Raw genomic sequence first — 13,072 nt, forward strand, 5'->3', positions numbered from 1 at the left:
GCTTTGATCTGGCCCAACAGCCGGGGCAGCTCGGCCGACCGCGCTTCCTTCCCCGGGGTCGCTCATCTGCCGAGCTGCATTAATGAGATCCGTGTTGAGCGGGTTCCAGGGTCCGCTGAAGATCAAAGGCACAAAAGAATCCCCCAACCCCTCCTCCCCGGTGACTATTTGGTCTCTATCACCAGAGGGTAGAGTCGACTCCTCCGCCCACGCCTGGATGGGGAGGCGGAGACACCAGAGGGTGCAGCCCGGCCCTCCCGTCCCCTCCCCTGTCCTCTCCTCTCGCCGCGGAGCCGGCGTCCGCCCCAGGCGGGGTGGGCGGGGCCGGACCCTGCCGCAGCGCGGGGCGGGGTTGGCTGAGGGTTGGGCTCCTGGTGGGGCGGGCGAGTGGGCGGGGCCCAGCGCCTGGAGGGGCGGGGCGGGGCGGGGATGGTGGGCGGGGCGAGTGCTCCTGTCTGCAAATCTCCGCGCTGCGGTGAGCCGGCTGAGTCCAGGCGCCCGAACCCTCACCGCGGCGGCGCTCGCGCTGGGGTAGCTACTCCAGGCACGCTTTGTGGCCGCTGTCCCCCTGTCGCGGCGAGCGCCTCCGGCTGGGGCGCAGGAGGAGGGGGCGCGCTCCCAAGACCCCCGCCGCCCTCCCCCAGCCCGGGGGAAGAATGTGTCACCAGCTGTTCTCCGCTCGCGAGCGCTGCGCGCAGAAGTAAGGAACTTGGAGGCAGGGAGACAAAGGCTGCAGTTGGGACGGATGAGTTAGAGACTTGGGTTTGGGCAAACAAAAGGTGCGAAAGACGAGAAGGGGGTAAGGCGATGGCAGCCGGGGAGCCCCGCGGGCTCGGGTTCCTGGGAATCGCGCCGTGACACGCATGGTTTCCCCGGACCGTCTGCTGGGCTGACTTCCGCGAGCCGGACGCGGGACTCGGGCAAGTTGGGGAGCGCCCTGGAACAATGGACAACTTCTTCCCCGAGGTGAGTGCGCTCGCGCCGGCGACCCTGCCGGGACCTGGCCCCCGCGCCCCGGGAGTGATCTACCCACCGCGCCGCGCGCACGCTCGGGACCCTGTCCTAACTAAGCCCGGGAGGGCAAAACTTTCCGGGAGTCGCCTGAAATCACCCCCGGGGAGTCTCCGGATGAGTAAGCCGAGGCAGGTTTTGTTTTGTCCCGCGCTCCGGGACGTAGCGAAGGTGAGCCTCCTTCCGCGTGGGTGGCTGGCTCACCGGGTGTCCCTGCGGCGCCCCGCGCGAGGTGAGGCGCCGGGCGCCGGGCCGCGGCTGCCGGGGTGCGGGAAGCCCAATCGAATGTTCTACCGGGACGTGCCTTTCTCCAAGAAAGTTCTGGTCTGGTATTTCCTTTGCAAAACGTGCCGGCTTCCTGTGAGAGGGGCACAAACCCTTCCAGAGGAGACGGCTTAATGAAGTGCGAGAAGCGAGGCGAGGGTTTAATCATTCACTGTGTTCTCTGCCTACGGGACCTTTGGAGTCTAGGTGGTAGCGCTCCCCAAGATGTGCTCATTCAGGGTTTGAGATCACTCCAGAGGCAGAGATCAAAAGATCATGTGCTTGTGCTGACGGTCCTTGGCAGATTGTGAATTCGAATTTAAAGAAAATCGTTTAGGGCAAACAATGATTATTTTTAACGTTTAAGCTGATGCCCCTTTTAGGGCCATTGAGGGCGGGACACCACGGTTACTTGAAACCCTTGACTTGAGAACCTTTTTTTTTCTTTTTTTTTCCCCCTCCCTGGGATGGAGAGTTACTGTGGTTTCTTGGCCCCCTCTCCTTTCTTGGTTGTGTTTATTTAATAAATTCTGTTTTAAGTTTGAGGTTTGAAGTGGCTCAAAGTAAACTGAGTTGACTTAAGGGAGTCTGATGTGACTTTCATTGGAAGCCAGGGGACGTTTCGTGAATCCAGGACAGTTTTGGAATCTTCCAGCAAATTAGATTGGTGAGGGCTTGCCTCTGTTCGCTAACTTGCTTTATCCTATTTAATTGGATATAATATTTCAAGTCATTCCCCCTGATGGATGCCTACCTTATTCTTAGACAACTGTATTTAATGGCCAAAGTAATAAATACATTCTTGCCTAACAGCAATATCCACTTTTTTCAAGGTGGCATCTCATATGTGATACCCACATTTGCCGTGAAAAGCAGACTGGAAAGGAATTATCCATTCATATATTTTTTTTTCTTTTAAGGAAATCTGTGGTTGAGACTATAGCATTTTTTTTTTAACCCACAGAGCTTTGTTTTCATGACTGTAAGAAAACACCAGAACTTTTTCCTGGAGTTGCAGGTTAACCAAAGATGGACCAGTGGGCTGTGTTTAATTGCTTTCATCTGTAAGAAAACCTGGGCTCCGCCTGCAGGACACTAATTCGTATTTTTTTTTTTTTTATTTTTTTGTGTGTTCTGGGTCCCTTGGGAAAGCTCGCGAGCAGTAGGATTTGTATTCGGTTTTGTTGGGGGTTTCAGTCCCGTTGAAGCCGGTTTTTGGACCAAGGAGGGGAGGGGGCCTGTGACCTCCCCCTGGGCAGAACTCTGCCCCCTAGTGCAAGTGGGGGGGAACTGCAGGATAACATGGGACAGCTGTGACCTGCCCGCACTTTCTCTGAAATACTTTTTCCTTACACCATACCTTGGTTAAGTGTAAGGAGACTTGGTTGTTGGATTTTATTTCAGTGATTAATATGAAGCTGGCCTTTGGCGATCATCTAGTCCATCCTCTTCAGTTTTCTGGATGATGGATCTTAGCCTACAGATGTCAAGTCACAAGCCCAAGGTTGAAGAGCTTATTACAGAATCCAGAGCCTTTTTTCTCTGTTGCTGGTGACTCACGTATTTGGGGGAAATTTTCATTTATTTAAAGTTATGCTTTTGGGGCGCCTGGGTGGCTCAGTAGGTTAAGCATCCGACTTCAGCTCAGGTCATGATCTCGTGGTCTGTGAGTTCAAGCCCTGTGTCAGACTCTGTGCTGACAGCTCAGAGCCTGGAGCCTGCTTCGGATTCTGTGTGTGTGTGTGTGTGTGTGTGTGTGTGTGTGTGTGTGTCTCTCTCTCTCTCTCTCCCCCGCTCATGCTCACGCTTGCGCTCTCTCTCTCTCTCAAAAATAAAAACATTAAAAAAAACCAAAAAAACGATTTATGCTTTTAATCTTGTGATGTATTTGTAATACAATATTCTAATCAACAAAGTTCCACCCATAATTGTAGTGACCTTGGGAGGCCATCAAGGCCAGTCAGGGAGGCAACACGGTGCTGTATTAGAGACAAACTCCTAATATAGATCCTGTCTGTCTCTGGTAGTGTCTTCTAACAGGCCATCCTTTTGTTAAATTTCGTGAAATTCTCCAGTGAAGAAAATCATGGGATGTCCTGTCACAGGAGAAACAGTAACCGTGGAAGTGATATGTTTCCAAGGACAGCAAAACTGTACCGACTCATCGCTAAGTAGTGCCCTGGTAACTGGTGTCTTTGCTAACTTTTTCCATTGTGATTTAGGCATAATGACTTGTTGCTTGTTGGACAGCAGTTTGAGGGTAACTAACACTAGCAATTGAGAAAAAAGAAGGGGGGGAACAAGATGTTGCATGTATTAGCTTTATGTGAGCGTGGCCAGACAACAGCAGAGTGGGAGCTTCTTGTGACTAGCAGCTGCTGTTTAGAGCGGGACCAGGATTTCTCAAACCGGGTGCCATTGACATTGTGGCTCCCTTCATTCTTTGCTGTCGGGAGCCGGCCCTGTGCCTTGTAGGATGTTGAACATCACCGGTCTCTACCCAGTAGGTGCTAGCAGAACCCCCAAGTTGTGACAACCGAAATGTTCCCAGACGTTGCTTCATGAGCCACCGGGAGTGAAATCACTCCTAATTGAGAACCACGGAGCCAGCCCGTGGAGCGTTGCCTCGTGGAATTGATTCCTGTGCATGTTGCAAGCACAGCCTTCTGGCCTGCGCTTGCCTGCTTTAAAAAGCCATCAGGGCTTTTACTGCAGGCCAGCGAGATGCCCGTGAGGTTTGTGCTGTCGGCTGATGGCTACCGACTTCAGAATGTTCCTCGGGATTGGAGAGGCCGAGGGCCCCACACTCCCCATGCAGTTCCTTCGTGACCTTACATTTTCATGGCTTCTCTCAATTAAATTGTGTGCGCACTTCTGCGAAAACTCGTTTTTTCAGCGTTTGGAGTTAAGCTGTTAAAAAGTTTGGTGTTGGCAGAAACTAAGTTGGGGTATGTCTGTAACCAGAAGCCCCCTTTTTTTTTTTTTTTTTTAAAGCAAACAGAAAAGGCTCAACCAAGTGGCAAGATTATTTTGCAAACATGTTGTTGATATTTTGAAGTGGATGGTGTTTCCATGTCCCTGGGGCCACGTAGGCAGCAGCTAGGGTAGTGGAGGGGCAGCTGAACACATACAGGAGCTGGACTTGTCTATTTTAGGAAAAGGTATGGCCCCCTGGCCATGTAAACAAAAGATCTTTTGAGGATTATTGATGGAAGGTATAGGACTGCTTTGATTTTCAGAATAAATATGTAAAATGTCCGTGTCATGAATACAAGCATAGAAGGCAGGTTATTAACGTCTTGAGATACATTGTTGGTGAAAATGTCCCAGCTACACCCATTTCTTACTCTCAGGTGGAATCACCTTCCTTGTTTCCACTTAATTTGGGAAGGTGTCTTGGTTTTGATTGTTAACCTAGAGTTCAAATAGCTTTTTAAGCTGGAAGTCATTCTTGAGCCTATTTCTCTCCCCGCTTCTATAGTATTTTTATTTTGTTTTAGGTCTCAGTGATATTTATTGCCTCGAGCAAAAAAAAAAAAAAAATCAAGACTTATTTTTGGGGGCTCCTTGTTCCGGCAGATCCTGAAGCCGACTCCTCTGACAGCGATAAAATAGAGTCGGGCCGTTTGCTGGGGTCCTCCTTTTTCACAATGGAGTTATAGCGCCTTGCCTTTTCTGCACACTCGGTCAAGGTTTCTGTTGTCAGATACTCATTTTTTGGCCCCTGCCATGTTGGGGACAGCAGAGCCCTGAGAGCAGCTGTAAGCTGGACAGTTGTTACCAGCAGGGAGCCCTGATCTCCCTGGCCTGGCAGGGAGGGGCTGTTCTCCCCATATCGTGTGGCTTGCTGTTCTCACCTCTCAAATCAGGCACGAACCAGCATGGGCGGGGCCTCCACTGTTTAATCAGAGTGGTGGCAAGGGAGGGCAGTGTTTGCTTTTTTAGCTCTGCTGGCTTTAAGTGGGGTCACCTCTAAGGACACTCGCCTTGAATGTGCCCTTCCATTGAAATTGATTAAGAAATAGGAGACTTTATTTTTTTAGTTAAAAAAAAAATTTTTTTAACATTTCTTTATTTTTGAGAACGAGCACAAGTCAGGGAGGGGCAGAGAGAGGAGGAGACACAGAATCTGAAGCAGGCTCCAGGCTCTGAGCTGTCAGCACAGAGCCCCACGAGGGGCTCGAACTCCAGAACTGTGAGATCTTGACCTGAGCCGAAGTTGGACACTCAATTTGAAGAGCCACCCAGGAACCCTTGTTTTTTTTCTAATTTTTAAATTTAGTTTTTATTGAAGTGTAATTAATATGCAGTGTTATATTAGTGTCAGGGGTACAATAGAAGGATTCAACAATCCTATGTGTTACTACTCTGCGCTCATCACCTTAAGTGCACTCTTATTCCTCTCTGTTTCTGTGAGGATGCCTTCTTGATGAGTTTCAAAATTTTGCAGAGTAACTACTACGTAACATTTTCATATCATCTGCAGGGAACTGAACGTTCAAAAATGAGCAAACACTGAGTCTCCATTAAGCTTAGCAATAGTTCCCCACACCTCAATGCCCCTCTGGGCCAAATGAAAAGCACTTCATCCTTAAAAGTAGAAAAGATGTAGCTGTGGGGAGCCCAGCTGCACCCCTCACCCCTGTGGGATCTTGGGTTTTCTGACCTTCCTGGGCTTTATTTCTGTGGGCATAATAGTGTCAACCTTGCATGATGATTAGAATTTGAGACTTGGCACATGGCAGGTGCACAAGAAGAGATTAGTTACAGTAACTTAGAAAGTAAGAGTCAGGGGCTCTTGATGGTGAATGAAATTCCAGAATGCAGCGGGGCAGGGAGATCTTGACCTTAACCCTGTTCCCCAGGATCGTTTCTTGTGCTAGATTGCATTTATTAATTTCCTCCCTTTCAACCTGTACACTTCTGGCAGATTTTGCCTTTCCAGAATTCTGTCTCAAGCGTGTCCATATTGCTTATAAAATCAAGCTCACATTCCTTAGTCTGGTTTTCCAGGCCTTCTGATCTTGCAACTCTGTATTATTTTCCCCACGTGAATTCTACCCTCGAGGATCTCTTACAGGTCCTTCTCCACACCTTTGTGTGTGCTGTGCTCTCTGCTGATCAGATGTCCTGCCTGGCTAGCGCCTTTTTGAAACTATCCCTGACTGGTCTAGTTCACGGTGACCTCCTACCTCTCTTTCTTTCCTCTGAACTTGGCTCTGCCTCTTTCTGCCCTGGTCTTGTTAGGAATTTACCCTGGTTTGCTAGAGGGTTTACCTATCTTTTTCTCCCTTTCAAATGAGTAAACTGAGCCTCAAGAGTTTAAATATCGCACTCATAAGTTTTATCACCTTGTTTCCACTGAGAGGTCCTTATGGATAGGATTCTCTCCTTGTATCGCCTTTATTTTTCCCCCAAGTACTGATCCTTTTATGGTGAGAGGGGTGATGCTTCTAACATTTTTTCCTTGATCGTGAAGCATTTTACAATTCTTTGAGGACAATAATAAATATGGCTGATGTTTATCGAGGGCTTACTGTGTGCCAGGCATGTTCCTGAGTACTGGGCATTCAGCAACTCATGTAATCGATTTGCCAGCTCAAGGAGGAAGTCCCCATAGATGAAGAAAGTGAGACACAGAGAGGTTAAGTACGTGGCCGAGTGTCACACAGTTAGAAAGTGATCGTTAGGATTTGAACACAGACCTTTGTCTCCAGAACCTCTGTACTCTTCACTGTCACTCTTTTCTGTCCTGTTGGTGTCATTTGCCTTCTGCTTGTACCGTTGTTTCTGGGCTCTTTGAAGGGCAGTAGGCGGTTCGTAAATGATTTTTGAGTTAAATTGCATGGGGGTTTGGGTTAACAGGTAATCCACACTCCAGAAACCTTGAAACCCAGTAGGAAAATGTTGAATCATGCCATTAATTTTTATCTGGTTTTCTTTTTACTTAAAGACATACACTCTTGTTTCCTTGTACAATGTGGTTTCTAAAGCGGCCGGCCCTGACCCCATGAGGATGGTAGGAAGATTTATGTAACGAGACACTTTGAAAACTAGCGTTGTGAGATGTGTTTATTACAAGAAAGGGTAGGACTCATTTGTTTCCCCAGTTCTAGCTATCCATTATCCCCGTGTTTGCCTTTGAGGTTTTCTGATGGAATCTTCTCTTTCAATTCAGGGTTCTGGCAACTTTCCCAGCGTTTCTGCATATCGATTGTGTAGTACTTCAGCTTATTAACGCCCATGGCATGATCACTGACCACACGGCCGGACATTTCTAGAGAGCATTCCTTGATTAAAACAGGAATCTCAGCCTTGCCTAGAGCTTTTCAGAAAATGTGTCCACCAGGTCTAAAGTATGCAACTTGAGTCCCCAATTTAAATCTGGCGTCTCCCGTCACATGACCTCCTGTCACCTGACTCTGCCAGTTACGGGGAAAGGTGTTGGAGTTCTTGTCTGTTGAAATCCAGCCACAGCGAGGGAGTGACACACGGGGGGCTGTAAATTTAATACCTTCACCCACGCTGCAGTATCGTTCTGCAGGATGAAAATCATCTCTGTATAAAAGGATTTTATGTGTGGATTTTTTTTTTTAAGTGAGTTATTACAAAGAAAAGGTAGGCAAGGTTGAATGTTTGCACTTTGGGATAGGCTTATTTTTGCTACTGGTTGGTCGTTTAGAGTCGTGAAGGTAAAAGACTTGGGAGATGTTGGAAGACTAAACTTTTTTACGTGGGTTCCTACCCAACATTGGGCCCGAAAAGAAATCTATAATTCTTTTAAATGCCTTTTTCTTTTTTTGTCCACTAATAACATTTGAGTAGTACCCACTGACCATGGGATACATGATGGAGATAAGTGGACTTCTCTCCAAAAGCATGTGTTCGTGAAGTCCACTTGTTGTGTGTTAAAGTTCACTTTAAAAGAAGTTTGTTTGTCCATAGACCACATGCTTGTGTGTAGCTACTGTTAATAAATTCTTGGTGTTACTAACTTCATACATATTTAAATTACGTTTAAGGGACTATATTTAGAATTAGGAATGTTCAGGCTTTAAACAACTTTCCTGAACACGGATTTACTACGTCATCAGTAATTGACATCACCATGTCAAAAGTAATGTACTATTTGCCACATCATTGTTAATTTCTTCTTTCCTTAATCTAGCAAAGATAGGTACTAAATTTAGAAAATGCCATAAGCAAGAGACAGAAACTCCCTGAGTCCTGCTGTTTTTTAATGTTTGTTTAATTTTTTAATTTTAATGTTTGTTTAATTTTTGAGAGGGGGCGGGGAGAAGCAGGGGGTGGTGGGGGGCACAGAGGCTCTGAAGGGGGCTCTGCGCTGAAAGCAGCGAGCCCGATGCAGGGCTTGAACTCACAAACCGTGAGACCATGACCTGAGCCAAAGTCCGATGCTTGACTGAGCCACCCAGGTGCCCCCCCCCAGGTCCTACTGTCAATGTTTTGGAATGTTTGTTTTCCATGCCTCTCTATATATGTTTCTATAAAAGCACATCTATAATGTTTTTCGTTTAAGAGTTGAGAAAAGTTTTAATTGTCGCAAAACTTGCACGTGTCCTTTTCGGGGCCGGGGGCAAGAGTACAAATGCAGACCTCTGTCACATATCTAAGTATTTAAAAGTTCTAAATCAAGCTTACCAACCAGTAAATAAAATGTCTTTGCCTACCTCGACATGAGGTCATGTGTCACGAGGGCACAATCAAACAATTTGTGTAAAGCTGTGTTTTTTCTTGCTGAAAGCAGAATATCAAGGGTAAAAGAGAATAATTACAGTTGCAAATGCCTGGCCATTCTGTTGATAGGCCAGTGATACTCGCATGAGTAATACACCATGTTGTCCGTAATATATTTTCCATAAATCTATTTTTCTTGTCCGTCTTTCAGCAAAATCACTATATGGTTATTGTCAAGATGTTTACAATTTATGTTTTATTGGCGTTAACGCCAAAGTAAAAGACCTTCCTTGAGTCATAGTGGTTGTTAGATTTTTAATTGAGTTTGGAAAAGGCCTGCATTGTAAGGCAGGACAGTAGTAATTGGCATTGTCAACAAAGCTCATACAGCACTATTTGTTTTTCTTTTTTTAATTGAAGTATAATTAACATAGTGTTATTGGTTTCAGGTGTGCAGTGTAATAAATCACCAACTCTACCTTGCTCACTACTCATCAAGATCAGTATACTCTTAATCCCTTTTATCTATTTCACTCATACAGCAATATTTAGATTAGAAAAATAATAGGGTTACATGTGATCACTGGTATTGCAGAAAGTACTCAATATTTTCATTATATAAATCCTATCATTAGTACTGTGAATTTTCACTATTCCTTAAACTTTCCAATGCTTTGTATATTATAGAGAAACCATGTTAATTCATTAAAAATCTGTTTTCAATGTTTGTTTGTTTTTGAGAAAGACAGAGTATGAGCAGGGGAGAGGCAGAGAGGGTGGGAGACACAGAATCCAAAGCAGGCTCCAGGCTCCAAGCTGCCAGCACAGAGCTCAACACGGGGCTTGAACTCACGGACCACGAGATCCTGACCTGAGCTGAAGTCAGACACTTAACCGACTGAGCTACTCAGGCGCCCCTAAAAATCTGTTTTCAGATGAAACTAAACCTTAATGCATCTTGGCCACAAAATTATCTGCATAAAAATGTGTTTGGGGATTATGTGTGTGTGCATATTTTCCTTCTTGGTCTAGTAAATGTTTTTATTTCCATAATGTTCTGTTTTACATATTTTCTTGAAATTTTAGTTTTGTTGTATGTATGCGTCACGTATCGTTTATGTTTGATGAAATTTTTCTCTAAAATTTTAAGAGCACAGTTTTTTAAAGTGAAACGGCCAAATTCTGTTCGGAGTTTTCAGAAACTTTTGCTGTTATTAATGGTAAACAGTTGTTCACATCGAATAACTGTCATAACTGTACATACAAAAATATTTTCCACCCACAGCCATGATTCATTCTTTGAGGAACTTCTGTTTATTTGCTACATTTTTTTTTTTTTTTTTTTTTTTTTTGTCTTTGTGATGTGCAGGGCACGCTGAGGAGCCTACAGCCCAGGGTAGGAGTCCTACCTACGTTTACAGGTCTAAGAATGACCCTGCCTGTTCCTCCTGGGCATGTGTCATCATTTATATCCCCATTTTAGGTTTATGCTTTTCTAGAAAACCGCACATGAACGTTCTTATACCTAGATCATGTACCCTTGTCTATTTCTTGAGGATAATATTTCCTGGGAGTGGAGATGTGTGATCAAAGAGGTTGCACGTTTTTACTTAGATTCTTTGGCAGCAAAAGTTTCATGAGAGGTGTCAGTGCGTCTTCCATTACAGCAAGCTCTGCAGAGATACCCTGTCATGATGTATCCGTGATAGAGATTTTGTGGCTTCTAATTAGAATCTTCATGACGTGCGTTTTTCATAAAGGAGGTTATCACATACTAGATTACTGGGCCCACTGTCAGGCTCTCCTCTGAGCTGCAGTGGAGGAGAGATGTTCTCCGTGAATTACAAGCTGGGCTGCCGATTCACATCGGGCCCTCAGAAAATCCCTGTGTGGGTGCTGATGTTCACTGAAGGTCAAAGTGCACACAAGGGACCTGGCTTTACTTGCCTGGAAGCCGTTGTCCGTTGGTTTGGGGAATTGTTTATGGATTTTTCTTTTAATTCTCAATCCTTTTGTATTGCAAGTATCCTCGTGTGTTAACCTCGACCCAAGTTACCAGTTGGTTGTTCTAACTAGAGGAATTTAGGCAGCCTACAATAGTATGTGTGTGTGTTGCATTAAAGCTTATTCTTATTGCCTCCACGAAATCTTTCCATGGACTTTGAACTAAGTGTTGAGTGCTAGGTGACAGTAACACTATACCTTTTATAGTGCCTGCCATTGTCATTTAATATGGGTTTGCATCAGGGCGCCTGGGTGGCTCAGTCGGTTAAGCGTCCGACTTCAGCTCAGGTCATGATCTCGTGGTTTGTGAGTTCCAGCCCCACCTCCGGGCTCTGCGCTGACAGCTCAGAGCCTGGCGTCTGCTTCAGATTCTGTCTCCCTCTCTTTCTGACCCTCCCCTGCTCACCCTCTGTCTCTTTCTCTCTCTCTCAAAAATAAACACTAAAAAAAAACTTAGTATAGGTTTGCATCTGCTCATTCCCACGCGTATTTTGTTCTTCTGATGATGTGAGCTAAGCCGTCTTGGGATGTTAAAAAATGCAGCAAGATATTCCTGCCATCCCTCAGTATCTCAGCACGACTGGATGGAAAGGGGATTTCTTTGATGCAAGCTAAGACATCTGGGGCCAATGAAAGTGTCCTTAGCGAGTCCTGAGTTGAGTCCGACATAAGAGTGGCGGCAGTGAGGGAATCTTCCAGGTGAAGGGTGTGATGAGAAGCTAGGGCGGGCAGCTGGCAGTTTCCACCTGCGGGCTTGTCACTCTGTGAGGAGCCGTGTGCCCAGGTCCTGAGGCCATGCATGCCACCCGGAACGTCAGAGCCCAGAGAGATGGAAAAGCATCCCTCAGATTCTCGCCCTCATCTGTTCTTGGGTCCTGCCTGTTTGGGAGGAATGCTCTGTGAAGATGAGCGCAGTATGGAAGCAAGGGGAGTGTTTTCCCCAGTTATTTCTTGGGCAGGGGCTCTTTCTTCCTGCTGCTTCTTGTTCCCGGTCCTGTGCTTTGCAAACAGAGAGAGTTTCTCGGGCACAGGGGGAAAGAAAAAGAGCCATCCTATGGAAAGGAACTCTCTTTAACTTTGTTAACCTGCCCCCCAGATGAGGGGCCACCTGCTCGCCAGGCACTGGGTTGTCCCCAGCTCCCTGAACTGTCTGCCTGAACTGTCTTCACTTCCTGCCAGTCCCCTGCCAGCCAGCCCCCCCCCACCCCCTTTGCCCTGCCTGCCTCACCCCAATCCCTGATCTTGCTACCTCTTTTGTAATTAAAATAGGAGCTGAGAGCACTTCCTGAGTCCTAGGGAGATGCCCTGCATTCTCCTCACCACCCGGCTGGAGAGCAAAGAATTTCTCCATACACAGATTTTCTTTACAGCTCCTGTTTTTTTATGAAAAATATCCACTTGCCCTTGTTTTTTTCCCACCAAGAATGTGCATAGCGTAGGACTAGTGTTTCACCAACAAGCAGGTAAGCTGTACTTACAAGCCCAAGAGATTTTTTTTTTTTTTTGCTTAGTATATAGATAGGAAATCTATGTGTGTGTACACCTGTGTGCATGTGAGGTCCCATGCACGCACATATATGTAACACATGTTACGTGGACACGCGTTCCACGTGTATACATATATGCACACACGAGTGTGTTAGATTTAGCCTCGTGGTTCTAGACCGAGGCAGTCACAGCTACTGATGTGGGAAATGAAGTCTCTTACCAAGGCTGTGATGCTACGGGGTTTTTGTCCACAGGTAGTAGATGAATTGTTTGCTGTCCAGAAGTAGTCTCCAGTAGGCAGTATTTCTGAACCGCTTACGGTTTTCTGAGAAGATAAAAAGTTATAAGCCGCCTCCCCACCTTTTCAGGCGTGACTTGCCTTGCTAGGATGGGGTCCTCAAAATACCACCTTATCATGGACCTTGCATTTCCTTAAGATTTTCATTCTTTAGGGATTCTCTCGAAAGTCGGTGCCAAGTTCAAAGATGTGAAGTCTGGGCATACTGTAAATTCTAGCATTCAGCGTTTTAGGTCTTGAGAACCACTGACCTTTGGGATGTTTCTCTTGGTGACCTCGCCTTTCTGCTGTAACGGTTTCCTTCCTGCC

General features: G+C 46.2%; 1 protein-coding gene across 1 annotated transcript in view; it reads left to right on the forward strand.

Moving 5' to 3' along the window:
- The first annotated feature begins 421 nt into the window (after window positions 1–421).
- The window catches only part of MYO10 (myosin X), a 231,308-nt gene continuing 218,657 nt past the window's right edge, over window positions 422–13,072 (forward strand). The window contains exon 1 of the mRNA XM_049648266.1: window positions 422–966. Coding sequence (XP_049504223.1) covers window positions 946–966 — 21 coding nt within the window. The 5' untranslated portion in view covers window positions 422–945. The remainder of the gene's footprint in view (window positions 967–13,072) is intronic.

The sequence above is a fragment of the Panthera uncia genome, assembly GCF_023721935.1.
Source record: "Panthera uncia isolate 11264 chromosome A1 unlocalized genomic scaffold, Puncia_PCG_1.0 HiC_scaffold_17, whole genome shotgun sequence".
Taxonomy (NCBI): Eukaryota; Metazoa; Chordata; class Mammalia; order Carnivora; family Felidae; genus Panthera; species Panthera uncia.